Source organism: Orycteropus afer, unplaced genomic scaffold, assembly GCF_000298275.1.
Source record: "Orycteropus afer afer isolate SDZICR_OR568_19922 unplaced genomic scaffold, OryAfe1.0 scaffold00094, whole genome shotgun sequence".
Taxonomy (NCBI): domain Eukaryota; kingdom Metazoa; phylum Chordata; class Mammalia; order Tubulidentata; family Orycteropodidae; genus Orycteropus; species Orycteropus afer.
In genome coordinates this window covers 9545551-9562703 of record NW_006921681.1, presented here as the reverse complement: position 1 = coordinate 9562703, position 17153 = coordinate 9545551, and the positions used below count along the sequence as shown (strand labels likewise).

Sequence of the window (17153 nt, the reverse complement as noted above, 5' to 3'; positions counted from 1 at the left end):
AAAAAAAAACCTGCCTGAAACAGAATTCAAAATAGTCACCTCAAATAAGCCAATCTTTTTGTCAAAGTTATGAAACCAACAGCTTTCACTGCCATATTTTTTGGGAAGCAATAATCCTAGAACACATTTGACTTGTGTCACCTGGGCATTGCATAAAAACCCAAGAGGTAGTAAGCACAGGCTAACTCTTATGATATTGATGGAAATTTGCATGGACTCTGATCCAGTTTTTGAGGGCAAAACAAACTTGGAATTAAGGCAGGAAATGTGACCAACAGTCCCAGAACTAGAACTTGTCAAATTGTCACCAGATACATCAGTGAGAGATGAACTGAGTGGGCTGCTCACAACTCATGATGGAGTCATTTAGACACCACGTAGTCCAACCTGTCTCATTTTATAGTTGAAGAAAAGGATGAGAGAGGGTAAGTGATTTGCCTTGAAATGATATAGACATCAAGGCTTCCTAGGAGGTAAATTTTTCAGCAAGAAGGACTCCAGCATTCAAAAAGAAAGTAGAGTAAGTGAAATGGAAGTGAAGCAAAAATTCCCACTCACACCAGCCGAAGCAGGAAGAACCTGTGTCTACCAGAAATGAGACTTGCTTTTCAGGTTCTCTTTCTCTGGCACAGCCTATAAAAGGGCACACCCACTCAGCCAGCTGCACAAGCCCTGTATCAGTAAGCCCACAAGAAACAAGCAACTCCAAAGTGAAATAAATTTAAGCCTGAGCAATCCCTTTCATGTTTATACTTTATAAAAGTCAGCAGAACTTACTTCAATATTCTCCACAATTCTGGTAACTACTGAGGCAGTAACTGAATACCAATAGGATTCCCCTTTCTGCTTGCATTCATTCTAAAGAGGAAAGAACCAGTGTTAGGACAATCTGAAGTTTCTGTTCATTAATGAGTGTCACCACCCTGCCCTTAAGGATGTCTGCTTGCCTTCCATTTTTCCTCCAGGGCTTGAAGTAGGGCTTTCTTGCGTTCCCTTTCCAAAAGCTTCTCCTTTTGGTCATTGAAATCCTGGATTTTTTCAGGGGCTCCAATTAAGTGAAGGCTGGAGATGGAGATTACCCAAGGGTCCACGTGGGGGCGATAAAAGGGAATCTGAAGGGTTACTTTGCCAATAAAGCCTGAGAGGAAAAATAAAGTCTTGTTAAATGCCTGTACACATTTTTTTCTTTCCATTTTCCTGTATTTTTCTAGTTTTGAGGAATAGATATTACTTTTATCATTTATACTTTAAGAAAATGGACAGCAAACTTGTACATGTGAAACAAGTGCTAGCAGGCTGAGGCCTGTAAGAATGAGGCATAATGAGTTAGGTGTTAGAAAGGGCTCATATCAAATCATATCATAAGCAACATCTCTCTGGAAATTCTCTCCTTCCCAAATGGACTACATCTTAAACTCTTTAGTGTACCTTTTTCCCCACCTGTACCGAGCCATGGGCATAAAACTCTTGATCATTATTAATTGGCTGCTTGATAAGTACCCTTTGACCATCATCACACTATAATAAGCCCACTCATGACCATACTAATCACAAACTGGAATGTAGGTAACCTGGTGGTGGCACTCTATTGACAAAGAAATCTGATTCTTATGGAAAACTGGAGCTAACGAGAAAGCTGTTAGACTTGTGATCACTTATTTCCCACGTTCAATCATTTCTAGCAGAGAGCTCTGATAGCATAGTGCCTAAGGCACTTGACTGCTAACCAGAAGGCTGGAGGTTCAAACCCACCAGCCACTCCTCCAAAAGAAGGTTGGGCAATATACTTCCTTAGTGATACTGCCTCGGAAACCAAGGAGGGGTCACTATGAGTCAGGTGCTACTCGAAGCCACATAACAACAACAACCACCATTTCTACCCAAGCCTCCTAGCACACAAGCCTTCTTTAAATTCAATTAATAACAAGCAAGTCACCACCCCAGGAACAATGCAGAAGAACATCTGAACTGCCCTACTGGGGCCTCCAAAGATCCAGACAACCCAGCTAATACAGTATCTCTGAAAGCAGCACTTGTTATCAAAGCATGATCATTGCCCTCTGGGATCTAGAATTTAAGGAGGATTGATGTGTTATACCTAAGATAGCAAAATATCATTAGAATCTTATTTTTCATGCCAACACCAAGTGATCAACTGTATAGTCCAGTAACAGATTAAGAAATTTTACAATAAATAATGAAAGGAAATGATTTTATATGGATTTTATCTAGAAAAATGAAACTAAAATGCATGATATTTTTCAGTGTATTTAATAAAATGGATATTGTAACTGAAACCATATATCAACTTTCACAACAAAGAATTTAACAAGAAAGAATTAGTGACAGTTGCAACGCTAACTGAAATTAATGGGGGGAATGCATAATATTCTGATAATTAGGTGACAGCATAATATAACTTCTGTTGTTTTTCATTTGCAGAATGAGCATAAAAAAGGGTCATTTTTGCAAAAAATACTAGAAAATGTCATCAATTTTCATCAACTAACCATTCCAACTCATAGCAACCCCTCCTTGGGTTTCCAAGGTGATATCTCTACGGAAGTAGATTGCCCAGTCTTCCTCCCAAGGAGTGGCTGGTGGGTTTGAACCGCTAGCCTTCTGGTTAACTGTCAAATGCCTTAAGCACTACACCACCAGAGCTCCCAACCTTTTAATACGCAATCAATTCTCATTGGGACAGTCTCATAGTCCCGTCATTCTGGAGGGTTTCTCTATTTGTCAGTGCATTTGCTTGTGATTCTGGCAATTCACCTATCACTTGAACTGATTTTAAGAAAGCCTAAATCTTGTGCAAAATTTCTACTCTACTTCACCTAGCAAATGAATTGCATTAATATTTGCATTTTACTATAAGTACCTTGGGAGCTCTGGTAGCATAGTGGCTAAGGCACTTGACTGCTAACCAGAAGGCTGGCGGCTAACCAGAAGAAACTCGACGGCACATAACAACAACAACAACAACAACATAAGTACCTCAAACAAGGGGAAGATTGATATCAACAGGCTAATGTTGAATGATAAGGAGTGTCTGAATAGGGACTAATTTTATACCAGGTCAGTTCATTAGCTAATATTTTTGCCCTGTGACATTTCCTGCTGCCTTACTCAATCTAGTAACTGCAGAACTCCTAAAATAACTGCTAACATCCATTGAGTATACCAGGAATTGTGATGAGTAATTTTAACATATTAACTCATGCATTCCTCTCAACAATCGTATGATGTAGGTACCATTATTATCCCCATTTTAAAGAAGAGGCAACAGACACAGAGTGGTTAGGTAACTTGCCTAAGGTGACAAAGCCAGATAATGACAGAGCTAGGATATCAACTCAACCATACTTCTCCAGTGCCCATATCTTATCCAATAGAGTAGATGGTGTCTCAGTAATATTTATAATGACTTCTCTTAGAACCCTCTGTACCTAGAACAGAGGTTCTCATACTTTAGTAAGGATAAAGAATCACCTGGAGTGCTTAAAAATGCAGGGTCAATAACATCCATTCAGAGATTCTGATTCAGTAAATTTGGGGGCCACTTGACTTCCCCATCATCATATTTGACTTCCCCATCATCCTAATACAGGTAGTACAGGTTGTCCCTGACTTACACAGTATTCCGTTCCAATGACAACCATCCTAAATTGATTCTAACGTAAGTCAAATACTTCTTTCTTTTTCTTGTATTTTCATCATGATTACTTTTTATTACCAGCATCTTTATAAATCTGATCTTTATTTGTCTTTGAGGGTTGAAAACACTGCATATAAACTTATAGGTATATTTTAACGTTGTATGTAGCACGTTACTAATGACAAAATGTACCAAAAAAAAAAAAGATAGTTGTAAGTGTAGTTCACTGTAATCCTAAACTGGGGACTACCTACACAAGTGGCCCAGAGACCATACTTTATGACAGAACTAAACTCTAACACTTCCTATCCTCTGTCTTCCTAGTCAAACAAAGCCAAACTCAAGGATTCTCAGTTCTCAAACAATTGAAGACTCAAAAGTGCCTCTTTCTCCTCTAGTTCACATACCAGCTTTGACTTCAAACGGTAACTCCAGTTCTTTCAAGGCATCTTTCTTCAAGGGCAAGTTTTCTAATTCAACAGCACCTAAAAAATAAAAGTTAGTATCATAAAATATTCATTCAACAAATGAATCCACTGTGTGCAAAGCATTGAAGGTTAAAGGCCAGTTTTACATCCAGTACTGGGCAATGAAAAGTTACAAGCAGATCTATCACTAGCCTACATGCTTTATACTAAATTCCCTCCCTACTCTCACACACAAATGGCAGCTAAAGCTTGCTAGAGGATAAAAGATTTACACAGGGGTCTAATTTTTTCTGTAAGGGGCCAGAAAGTAAGTAGTTTAAGCTTTATGGTCTCTGTTACATACTCTCTCTCTCTCTCTTTAACAACTCTTTTTTCTTAGCTTCCAGGCCAAACTGGTCCACTGATCAGTTTTGTAGTCCTCTAGTTTAGGCTACGAAGGTTGGGCAATCCTACTTCCGTAGTGATACTGCCTCGGAAACCCAAGGAGGGGTCGCTATGAGTCGGGGCGACTCGACGGCACATAACAACAACAACAAGTTTAGGCTAAGGAGCTCTGGTAGCACAGTGCCTAAGGCATTTGACTGCTAACCAGAAGGCTGGTGATTCAAACCCACCAGCCACTCCTTGGAAGGAAGGTTGGGCAATCTACTTCCTAGAGATACTGCCTCAGAAACCTAAGGAGGGGTCACTATGCTATGAGTTGGATCGGACTTGATGGCAATGAGTTTGTTTGTTTGTTTGTTTGTTTGAGTTTAGGCTAAGAGTCCTAGGTGATACAAATGGTTAACATGCTCCACTGCTAACCAAAAAGTTGGAGGTTCAAGTTCACCTAAAGATTCTTCAGGCAATAGGCGTGGCAATCTACTCCTAAAAAAATCAGCCACTGAAAACCCCATAGAGCACAGTTCTACTCTGACACACAGGGAGCCACCATGAGTTGGAATCAACTCAAGGGCAACCAAAAGAAATATTTACGAAACGACCATTAACATCTGAATTATCTCGGATGAAATGTAGGCTCCTGGGCCCTACCCCAGGTCTACTAAATTAGAATCTCTGGGATTAAAAGACAGGAATCTGTATTTTTTTTTTTAAAAAAAAAAAAAAAAAAAGCTCCTTCCCAACCCAACCCTTAGCCCTTACCCCAAAAAATAAGTATAGTACACACAAAGTTTGAGAGCCCATGATTTAATTTAAAAAAAAAAAAAAAGTCATCACAAGGAATTATGCTCGCTATTCTGGAGACCACTTCACATATATAATGGTATAATAAAAACCAGTCAGAAAGCAAAGGAATGAGCAGGACCGCCACTGTGAGGCCTTTTCAGACCAAGCATTTAAGACTTTTTTATTAACCCTAAAAGTACAAGGTGTCTCTGAAGCAGTTTTGAAGGAATAAGATGAGTGGGTGCAGTTGATCTCTTATTCTCCTGACTAGGGAAGTCATGCATTCTCACATGGGACCAAACCTCTTTTTACTAGGCACTGTGCTAGCCACTGGGAATATAAAAAGATGAGAAGATAGGTCTCCCTATCCTAAAAGAGGTGGGAAGACAGCCCTCATTTTACATAATTGTTCATCTGCAAAACACAAGATAATTTCTGAGCCACTTAAATCTGCTTGGGATATATACTCTCAAGAATAAGGAATACAGACAACACTGTTCAGCAGCCTTAGTCACTATGCCAGCAGAGCTCCTAACTATAAGAGGACCCAGAAGAAAAATAACCCTCTTGTAAGATTGGCATGGCAGGGGTGTCTGACCTCCTCTAACTTCAAGAGGAGGTGAGAGAATCACCATTAGCATCAGCCCAAGGCTGAATCCTATGAACTAGAGGTCAAACATTCCTCCATCCTCCAATCTTTTCAACAATTCTGACAACAAATTTCCCTTCCATGGCACTCTAACTTCTCTACTGGGTTTGATAATTCATTGCAATGGCCACACAGAACTCACAGATAATATTCATGATTACAGGGTTTATTAGAGAGGTAACAGGGTACAACTCAGAATCAGAAACGACTCAGGATATAGTTCATCAATCAGGACAGCTTCTTCTCAGCTGTGCCTTCAGATAGGCCTCTCTCTGACCCTTAGGCCCTCAGCCCCTCGGGCTTCTTGGGCTGCCTTGGCCTCTTCCCTGCTCAGAAAAGTCTTACAAAGCTCTCCTTCATCAGTAAGAGCCCACTGGCACTGCACTTTGCCAGTAAGCCTCAGCCTGAAGGTACTCAGTTCTCTCACTCCATGGTTCTTCAAGCCTAGCTCTACCCAGCACCTGGAGGTACCCTACTTTACCAGCAAGACTCCTGCTTGAAGGCACTCAGCTCTCTTACTTTATGGGCCAGGAAGCCCACCACACCGTCTCCTGTCAGTCTCCTGGTTCTGCTGCCTCTGCTGACACTGTTTCTCTGCTGCTGCTTCTCACCATCTTCAGTGTCACAGCTCCGTCTCCTGGATCTAGGAGGCTCTCAGAGCAGGGAACCCAAGACCAAAGGACATGTTCTGCTCCTGTCCTTTCTTCTTGGTGGTCATGAGGTCCTCCTTTCCACCTCTAAGGTAGCTCATTCTAAGCCTAGCAGGATACCAAAACTGACCAATCCCCTCATTAAGAGTTCCATATACCTTATTTACAAAGTCCCACCCCCACAAGTGCTATGCACCTGATTTACATTATTAGCCAGCTATCCAATCCCTTTGTTGGGCTACAAGTGCCTCATTTGCATAGTCCCACTCAGTCATGTGGTGGGAATTACAAACACTATGGCTAGAAGAGCTATAATAAGTAATTCACTGCACTGTAACTCCAAAGATAAAATAATACAAGAAAATTGCTTATATTTCCCTTTAAAGTCCCTTTTAGTCCAGGCCCTGTGGGTTACTGGCTTCCAAAGAAGTACTCAAAACTAGCAACTCTAAAGCTTCTGAGCAAATGGAGTCAACTTATTTTTTAGTCTCTTGGAATAGTTATCTACATGGAGCCCCATATATCTTAACCAAAAAGGAAAAATTCATAACCCCATAGAGTCCAAAAAGAATTCTACTTCCACATTTGGGGAGAAAATTATCAGAAGCACTATAGGGGGAAAAAAAAACTATGAAACATTTTTCCTTATCAGTTGACGCTGACTTAAAGGGGCAAGGGGAGTATGTAGTTTCTTCTTTGGAAAAACATCATTTGCTCCTGGAATTGTCCCAATTTTCAATATCTAAAACTGCCACAAAGCAGACAGGCCCCAGGTTTTCTTGGCTGCTGTACAGCCTAGAGAACTAGAAGGAATTGTAGGCAGTTCAACCTTGAAAACTTAAAGAGGTTGGAGAGCAGAGAACAAAGGAGAAGGGCCAGACAGGAGAGGACACAGAGGAGAGGATGAGAAGGAACATACCTTTTGCAGGTATGTCGAAAGCAACGGAAGTAGGAAAACAACAGCAGCCATAGTTCAAGAGAGAAGACTTCCTAATCCCCCACCCACCCAAACATGTACACACAACAAGCCTTGCTGGGAAAGGTCACTCCAGGGGCCAGACAGTAAAGTACCCAAAGCAAGTAAGTATTTTATAATGTTGTTGTTGTTAGCTGCTGTTGAGTCCACAGGGCTGTCGCTGGCTGATTTCCAGAAGTAGATTGCCAGGCCTTTCTTCCTAGTCTTTCCCAGTCTGGAAGCTCTGCTGAAACTCGTCCTGATCACAGCAACATGTAAGCCTCCACTGACAGATGAGTGATGGCAGCACTTGGGGTGCTTTGGCGAGGACTCAAACTGGATCATCTGCATGGAAGGCAAGAATTCTACTACTAAACCACTAATGCCCTCTTTATAAATAACAAAGTTCATTTCTTTCCAGGGTGCTAATTTAATGTTCATTTATTTCCAGGCAGATAATATGCAGGCTTATTCATGGATGTGTCATCTCAGATTAGCAAAAAATCTATTCACTGGTACTGAGATGAATTTAGAGATTAGTTGTTTTTTAGCAGTCTTTAACACTACTGAATTCTCTTCACTCTACATCATTTAAAAGGCCAAAGTAGGGTTTAAAACTATAATTCACTGCCATCAAGTTGGATCCAACTCATAGTGACCCCTCTTTGGGTTTCCTAGGCAGTATCACTACAGAAGTAGATTGCCCAATCTTCGTTCCAAGGAATGACTGGTGGGTTTGAACCGCCAGCCTTCTGGTTAGCAGTCAAATGCCTTAGGCATTATAAAAATAAAAAGGAGGGGATTTAGTTCCAAAACATACAGATATGCCCACTGTTTTAGATTAAACTGTACCCCAAAAATGATGTTTAAGTCGTGAGCTCTTATTATGCCTCCTCTTTTTCTATCATCCCATAACATAGAGTCTTGCTCAGAGCACGTGTTCAGTAAATGTTTTTGAGTGATTGAATGAGTAGAATCTTACAGCAGGTGCTATCTCTGTCCTTCAACTTCTAATATGTTACTTTACATTTTTATTACTTTTAGCACATGTACCACTATACCTTTTTTAAAATGCACTTTATTGAAATATAATTTATGTATAGTGAAATACACAAAACTAAAGTGACATGGGTCAATGCTTTTTTTTTTTTTTTTTCCCAATATTCCCTCTCCTCTCCTTCCATCCCTGGTAACCAACAAAGAAAGTTTCCTTCCATATATAAACCTTTGCTTGACTTTTTACAATAATAAACTAATACTATATTTGTCCTTCTGCGATTGACTTATTTCACTCAGCATAATGTCCTCCAAGTTCATACCTGTTACACGGTGTTTTGCAGATTCTACATTATTCTTTAGTGCTGCATAGTATTCCACTGTGTGTATATATCATACTTTGGTTATCAATTCTTCTGTTGATGGGCATGTAGGTTGTTTGCATCTTTTTGCTATTGTAAATAGTGCTGCGATGAACATGGGTGGTTATATATCTGTTCTTATCCTGGCCTTCACTTCTTTAGGATATAAACTTAGTAATGGGATTTCTAATTCCAGCTGGGTCAAATGGTATTTCTAATTCCAGCTTTTTAAGGAATCGCCATACTGTTTTCCACAGTGGATGTATCATTTGACAGTCCCACCAGCAGTGTATGAGAGTCCCAATCTCTCCACATCCTTACCAGCATTTGTTATTTTCTATCTTATTGAACTTTGCCATTAGTGCTGGGGTGAGATGGTATCTCACTGTTTTGATTTCCATCTCTCTGATGGCTATTGGTTGTGAGCATTTCTCCATGTATTCGCTAGCCACCTGAATAGCCTCTTTTGTGAAGTGTCTATACATGCCTTCTGCCCATTTTTTAATAGGATTGTTAATCTTTTTGTTGTTGAGGTGTTGGAGTTATCTATAAATTTTAGAGATAAGTCCCTTGTCAGATATGTAATTATCGACACGTATGAATTTGCTGTCATTTTGTTATGTGCTTTTTCGTGGTGTTGATTTCTTTGTTCCATATAATTTTCTGTGCTGAGCTCACACTATACCTTTTAAATCCTAACCCCTATACTTGTTCATGGGAGCTCTGGTAGCATAGTGCCTAAGGCACTTGACTGCTAACCAGAAGGCTGGCGGTTCAAACCCACCAGCCACTCCTCGGAAGGAAGGTTGGGCAATCTACTTCCATCGTGATACTGCCTCGGCAACCCAAGGAAGGGTCACTATGAGTCGGGTCCGACTCGACGGCACATAACAACAACAACAACAACATACTTGTTCACGGAGAAGACTGTAAATCTTTCATAAAGAATTTTGAAATCAAAATGCCCACGCATTTTAACGCTTTGTTTTTTGAGATTTGCTGGCTGATCGCATACTGTTTCTTTAAATATTAAAATGTAATATAATGTTTCTATATAGCCTTTCTCGCCACAGTCTTGCAACTCCCACCAAATACGATTGGGTGGAACTATGCAAATAAAGTGCTATGCCCCCCCCCCCAAGAGATTGGCTAGTTACTAATAATGCAAATAAAGTATATGGCATTCTTGTGGGAGTGGGACCATGCAAATAATGTGTGTGGAACACTAATGAAGTAATTGGTTCATTTTGCCATCTCACTAGGCTAAAGATGAGTCATTCCAAAGGCAGAAAGGGAGGACCTCACTACTACCATGAAAAAAGAATGGAGCATGTCCTCTAAACCAGGGATTCCTGTGCTGAAAACCTCCTAGACCCAGGAGACAGACAGAGAGAGAGAGAGAAAGAGAGCGCTGTAACACTGGAGATGGTGAGAGACACCAAAAAGTGGCAGAGAAATGATGGCAGCAGAACCAGGAGACCAGCAGAACCAAGAGACTAGCAGGAGGTGGCATGGTGGGCTTCCTGGCCCACAGAGCAAGAGGGCTGGGCTCCTTGGGGCAGGAGGCTTGCTGGCAGATTGGGTCACCTCCAGGTACTTGGTGGAGCTAGGATCCCTAACTCATGGAGCTAGAACTGAGCCCCTTTGGGTTGAGGCTTACTGGCAAAGTGGGATGTCTCTGGGAACTTATCAGCAGAGCTAACACTTGCCTGAGCAGGGCAGAGGCAAAGCCAGCCCAAGAGGTCCCCGAGGAGGTCTGAGAGTCGAGGAGTTAAGGGGCCAAGGAGTTGAGAGACCAAGGGCCAGGCAAAGGCCTGCTTGTGGGCACAGCCGAGAAGCTGTCCTGACTGAAGAACTATATCCTATGTTGTAGCTGATCCTGAACTATAACCTGTTATTTCCCATAATCATGAGAATTATCTATGAGGTCTGTGTGGACATTGCAACGAACTATTGAACTCAACAGAGAAGTAGAGAGTGTCATAATAGAGACAGCTGATGTCAGACTTGGTGAAAAAAAAAAAAAAAGTTGGAGAGAGGAGGTATGTCTGACTTCCACTTCACAGGAATCAGCCTTGGTCTGATGTTGATGATGATTCTCTCTCCCCACCTCCTGAAGTTAGAGGAGGTCAGATGCCTCTACCACATCAATCTTATATGTAAACATTCATTATATACAATTAAAATGTTGTAAAACTTCTGTGGCCTTGTTTGGAAACAGGGTTTCACTTTTGTTATCAGTTACATTAAATGAAGTCATACCAGTGTAGGGTGAGTCCTAATCCTAATCTCTCTGAGTGGTATTTTGTAAAAGGAAAGAAACAGAGGCACACATCCAGGAGGAAGACACCATGTGAGGATCCATCTACAAGCCAACAACTGCCCAGAAACACCCAACCCAAGGCTACCAAAAGCTGAGAGAAACAAGGAAGGATCCTCCCCTTAGAGCTGACAGAGAGACAGCATAGCCCTACTGATGCTCTGAATGTGGACTTCTAGTTTCCAGGACTGGGAGATAATAAATATCTTTTTAAAGCCACTTACTTTGTGGGATTTTGTTATGACAGCCCTAGAAAACTAAGATAGTCACAGTCGAAAGTTCAGATTCCTTGACACGCCACTTGACTTTTTGGCCCTGAACACACCCTGCAAGACCTTCTGCCTCCACTCCCACACTCTATTCTGCTTGCAATGTGGCGGCCCATCATGTGCCATACATCCAAACTCTGCCAAGACCAACCTCAAATACTACCTCCATAATCACTTTCCCAAAGTCCTAAAGACAGAATGAATGGCTCCCCTCCTCTGCAACACATGGCACCATGCCTGTATCTCTAGCATAACACTCTAATATATACTACCTTGTGTTACTGTGGAGCTCTGGTGGCATAGTGCCTAAGGCATTTGACTGGTAACCAGCCACTCCTCGGAAGGAAAATTGGGCAATCTACTTCCGTAGTTATACCGCCTTAGAAACCCAAGGAGGGGTCGCTATGAGTCGGATCCAACTCCATGGCAGTGAGTTTGGTTTTTTTTGGTATTACTATATAATCGCCATCTTTCCAACAGGTTAACAGCTCTCTGAGAGCAGGGGCTATGGAGGTGGAGGTGGGATAATAACAGTTAATAGCAGCTATCATTTAGTGAGATTTTACTATGTGTCAAGCACTTCATGAGCATTACCTCATTTAATCCACACAATGATTTAAGGAAGTACTATTATTTTCCCTGTTTTTGAGATGAGAAAAATGAGGCTTAGAGGACAAGCAATTTGCTCAAACCTCATAGAGTTGGCAAGTGGTAGTGCCAGAGTTCATACCAGAGCTGTGATCTCAGGCAGCAAGAGGGAGTGCGTTGCTGAAGAAGAGGCTTCAGTAACTGCCCACAGTCACACACAGCTTGTAAGCAGCAAAGCCAAAGCCTGAGCTCTTCTTATGCTCTACTGCCTCCTCTTTGTATCATCCCGTAACATAAAGTCTTGCCCAGAGTAGATGCTCAATAAATGTTTGTCAAGTGACTGAACAAGTAGAATCTTACAGCAAGTGCCCTCTCTGTCCTTCAACAACTTGTATGTTACTTGGCATTTTTATTACTTTTAACACATGTACACAATCTACCCTTGAAGTCCAACCCACCAGCCAATCATACATTGATGATCATGGAGACAGATAACTAACGCTGCCAAGGGCCCACTATATGGCAAGCCTAGTTCCAAATTCATTGATCCACATTAATCTCTTAGTCCTCAGAACCTTCTGCAATAGTTAATGTTATCTCTAATTTACAGAGAAGACTGAGGTATGGAGAGGTAAGGTAATTTGCCTACATTGTAGGTAAATGGAGGAACTGGGATTTAAATCCATAGTCTGGCTATAAAATTCATACTCTTGACCACTATTTCAGTCACCTCTCCATCTCTCAAAGCAACTCTAACAGTGGATATTTGCAGACTGATTGAAATAACATTCTTTTTATTATCTCCTGACCTCCACCCCAAACACTGCTTAGTTACGTTTTCAAGATCAACAGTGCCAACATCTTTACAAAGCAGTTCTCTCAGTATACTGCAATGCTCACAGGACTTTTCTGGGCAAGTATTGCAGTGTGCTTGGCCTCTATAAGCATGGGATCCTGTATTAACGCTAGTTATGAAAGAGAAAGCACTTTTCTATTCTGCAGAAAAGGATTCCTCAAATTCCACAGTTACATTAAAAGCCATGTTGTTGTTGTTGTTTGCCGTCGAGTCGGACCCTGCACATAGTGACCCCTCCTTGGGTTTACGAGGCAGTATCACTACGGAAGTAGATTGCCCAACCGTCCTTCCGAAGAGTGGCTGGTAGGTTTGAACTGTCAGCCTTCTGGTTAGCAGTCAAGTGCCTTAGGCACTACGCTACCAGAGCTCCCATTAAAAGCCATAGAGAATAATATTTTAAAAAAGGAAAATATGCATATAAGAGCAATTTATAGGACCAGAAAGATACACACAATTATCATTACAATATATTTGTGTAAAATTGCAGAGATTAGAAATCTGTTTTCAGTATAGACTTCATGATGCATCCAAACCCATTGCTATTGAGTAGATTCTGACTCATAACAACCCTATAGTACAGAGCAGAATGGCCTCATAGAGTTTAAAGGTTGTAAATCTTTATGGAAGCAGACTACTCATCTTTCCCCCACAGAGAAGCTGGTAGGTTCAAACCACTGACCTTATGGTTAGCAGCCCAATGCTTTAACCACAGCACCACCAGAGCTCCTTTTCATGATGCATCAGATACCACAAATTCCTAATCATTCATTTCTTTAGCAAATATCCTATTACAATACCACTCTTGAAAGACAGACAGCTTTTACCAGCAAACTTATAGTCTGTAGTTCCCTTCAACCCTTTTTACCTACCCCATACGATTTAGTAACTGTCAAGTGTGCCTGAGAACTTTATAAGCAACTGAACTTTATAAGCAACTGGAGAGGTGAACTTGGCACTACTATTGCACTTTGAACAAGTCCTCATCCCAACAGACTGGTCACTTTCACTTTCTACTTAGCAGTTGCCTTTAAAGGTAGGAGGAAAAAGAAAGCAAGAATGGGAAAGAACCTACTTCTGTTTCCAGTAAAAGGAAGGAGAGGAGGGGAACTGTGACAACTCCTGTAGCCCATCACTACCACATCATTTTACTGGCTTAGCTGGATCAACAATTTGATTGGGACAATTGTAGGAAAAGGTGAGCCACTGGCACACTATGCTCAGACTATACCAACATCTGTATCACTGCTGTCTCTGTAACCTGTCCTGTTCCACTTGACAAACTCATGTTCCTAGGAAGCTGAGGTTTTCAATATATTTGAGGTCTCCTTTCCATTTTTCTATGATTTGACATGCTTGCAAACTGCCTATCTTCTTTCTCTATATGTGTTCATGGAGTCCATCTTGAGTTCAGCAAAGGGAATATAAATTGAAATGGAGAAAACACACATTTCCAATTCGAACAACAAATCATTGGGCTACATTTACCAAATATAGGCCTGCAAAGACTTAAAAGGTCTCAAGCTTTAATTAGCATGATTTAATAAAAACCAAACTCACTGCCATCAAGTCAATTCCAGTAAATCTTTATGGAAATAGATTGTCCAGTCTTCCTTCTGCAGAGTGGCTGGTGGATATGAACCATCAACCTTCTGATGAGCAATCAAATGCCTTAGGCACTACGCCACCAGAGTTCCTTAATTAGCATGACAAGACCTTGGAAATTGTATTGAAGACCTCACAGAAACATATTTTAAAACTTCTATTGAGTATCTTACATGCCAGGAGGCCAAGAACTTTAAATGTTACTCTATTTTACCTTATAAAACCCACTACCATCGAGTTGATTCCAACTCATAGCAACTCCATGTATAGCAACTCTCTCTTCCTAAAGAAAACTAAGGATCAGAGTTTAAATGACTTATTCACAACTAATAAGGAAAGAACAGAATTTGAAGCCAAAGTCAATGCCACTAACATTGTGGCTGCCTCTATAAAGCTTCATAAAACTTTTAAATTAACAGGTTAAAGCAGTCTAGTAATATAGTGTTTAAAAAAAATAAAAATAAAAATGTTGCTGTTGTTGTTAGGAGCCATCAAGAAGATTCTGACTCAAAGTGATTCTATGTACAGCAGAACAAAACACTGCCTGCTTGTGCCATCCTTACAAGCAATGCTATGCTTGAGCCCATTATTGCAACCACTATGGCAATCTACCTCCTTGAGGGTCTTCCTCTTTTTTGCTCCCTGTACTTTACCAAGCATGATGTCCTTTCTCCAGGGACTGGTCCCTCCTGATACCATGCCCAAAGCATGTGAGACAAAGTCTTGCTATCCTCACTTCTAAGGCACACTCTGGCTATACCTCTTCTAAGATGGATTTTTTTGTTCTTCTGGTAGTCCATAGTATATTTAATATTCTCATTACCTAGCTTTCACAAGCATATGAGGTGACTAAAAATACAATGGCTTTGGTAAAGTGCACCTTAGTTTTCAAAGTGACACCTTTAAAGTCTTTTGCAGCAAATTTGCCCAATGCAATATGTCATTTGATTTCCTGACTGCTGCTCCATGGAGATTCATCATGGATCCAAGTAAAATGAAATCCCTGACAATTTCAATCTTCTCTATCATGATGATGCTTATTGGTCCAGTTTTGAGGATTTCTGTTTCATGTTGAGATATAATCCAAACTGAAAGTTATAGTCTTTGATATTTATCAATAAATGCTTCAAGTCCTCTTTACTTTCAGCAAGCAAGGTGTGTCATCTGCATATTACAGGCTGTTAATGAGTCTTCCTTCAATTCTGATGGCACGTTCTTCTCCATATAGTCCAGCTTTCAGATTATTTCCTCAGCATACAGATTAAATAAGTATAGTGAAAAGATACCCTGATACAATATTCCCTTTTTTTGTTTGAATGACTTCCTCGTGGTCATGTATGGTTCTGCAGGAACACAATTAAGGGTCCTGGAATTCTCATTCTTCGCAATGTTATCCATAATCTGTTTGTTTGTCTGTTTTTTGTTGTGATTTGGGTGAAAGTTTACAGAGCAAATTTGTTATCCATTCAACAGTTGTATTCCATAATTTTTTACTTCACACAGTCGAATGCCTTTGCAAAGTCAATAAAGCACAGGTAAACACCTTTCCAGTATTCTCTGCTTTCAGCCAAGATCCACCTGATATCAGCAATGATACCCTTAGTTCCACAGCTTCTTCTGAATCCAGTTTGAATTTCTGGTAGTTCCTTGTTGATATACTGCTGAACCCATTTTTGAATTATTTTTAGTAAAATTTTACTTGCATTTTACTGATATTATTTGATAATTTCCTCATCTGTTTAACCACCTTTCTTTCGAAAGGGTACAAATATGGATCTCTTCCAGTCAGTTGGCCAGGCAGCTGTCTTCCAAGTTTCTTAGCATAGATAGCTGCATATCTCCAGCTCTGCATCCATTTGCTAGAACACTTCAACTGGTATTCTATCAATTCCTGAAGCCTTGTTTTTCACCAATGCCTTCAGTGCAGCTTGGATTTCTTCCTTCAATATTATCAGTTCTTGATCATATGCTACCTCCTGAAATGCCTGAATTGTCAACCAATTATTTTTGGTACACTGATTCTGTGTATTCCTTCCATCTTCTTTCAATGATTCCTACATCATTCAATATTTTTCCCACAGAATCTTCAATATTACGACTTGAGACCTGAATTTTTTCTTCAGTTCTTTCAGCTTGAGAAATACTGAGTGTTCATTTTTGTTTTCTAAATCCAAGTCTTTGCACATTTCATCATAATACTTTACTCTGTCTTCTCAAGCTGTCCTTTGAAATCTTCTGTTCAGTTCTTTTATTTCATCATTTCTTCCTCTTACTTTAGCTTTCCTACATTTAAGAGCAAGTTTCAGAGTCTCTTCTGACAGCCATTTTGGTCTGTTTTTTCTCTCCTGCCTTCTTAATGACATTTTGCTTTCTTCATGTATGATGTCTTCGATGTCCTCCCACATTCATCTGGTCTTCAAGCACTAGTGTTTTTTAAAAAAAAAAGCTCCCTAAAATCTACAGTAATACAACTACACACTTAAGTTAGCCTAACAATAATCAGTGTCATATGGGGAAACACATTTCCTTTTACAGATTTTTTTTTTTATGTTTTTATTATTTTATTTTGATTTGGGTGAAGATTTACAGAGCAAATTCACTTTCCATACAGCAGTTCACATATACATTGTCACATGTCATTGACCACACTTTA

At 40.3% G+C, this 17153-nt stretch overlaps 1 protein-coding gene across 1 annotated transcript in view; it reads right to left on the bottom strand.

Moving 5' to 3' along the window:
• The window catches only part of VPS13D (vacuolar protein sorting 13 homolog D), a 435877-nt gene that overhangs the window by 415378 nt on the left and 3346 nt on the right, over positions 1-17153 (bottom strand). Inside the window, exons 2-4 of the mRNA XM_007942672.2 lie at positions 4066-4143; positions 948-1138; positions 778-858 (exon numbers count right to left, since the gene is read on the bottom strand). Coding sequence (XP_007940863.1) covers positions 778-858; positions 948-1138; positions 4066-4143 — 350 coding nt within the window. The remainder of the gene's footprint in view (positions 1-777; positions 859-947; positions 1139-4065; positions 4144-17153) is intronic.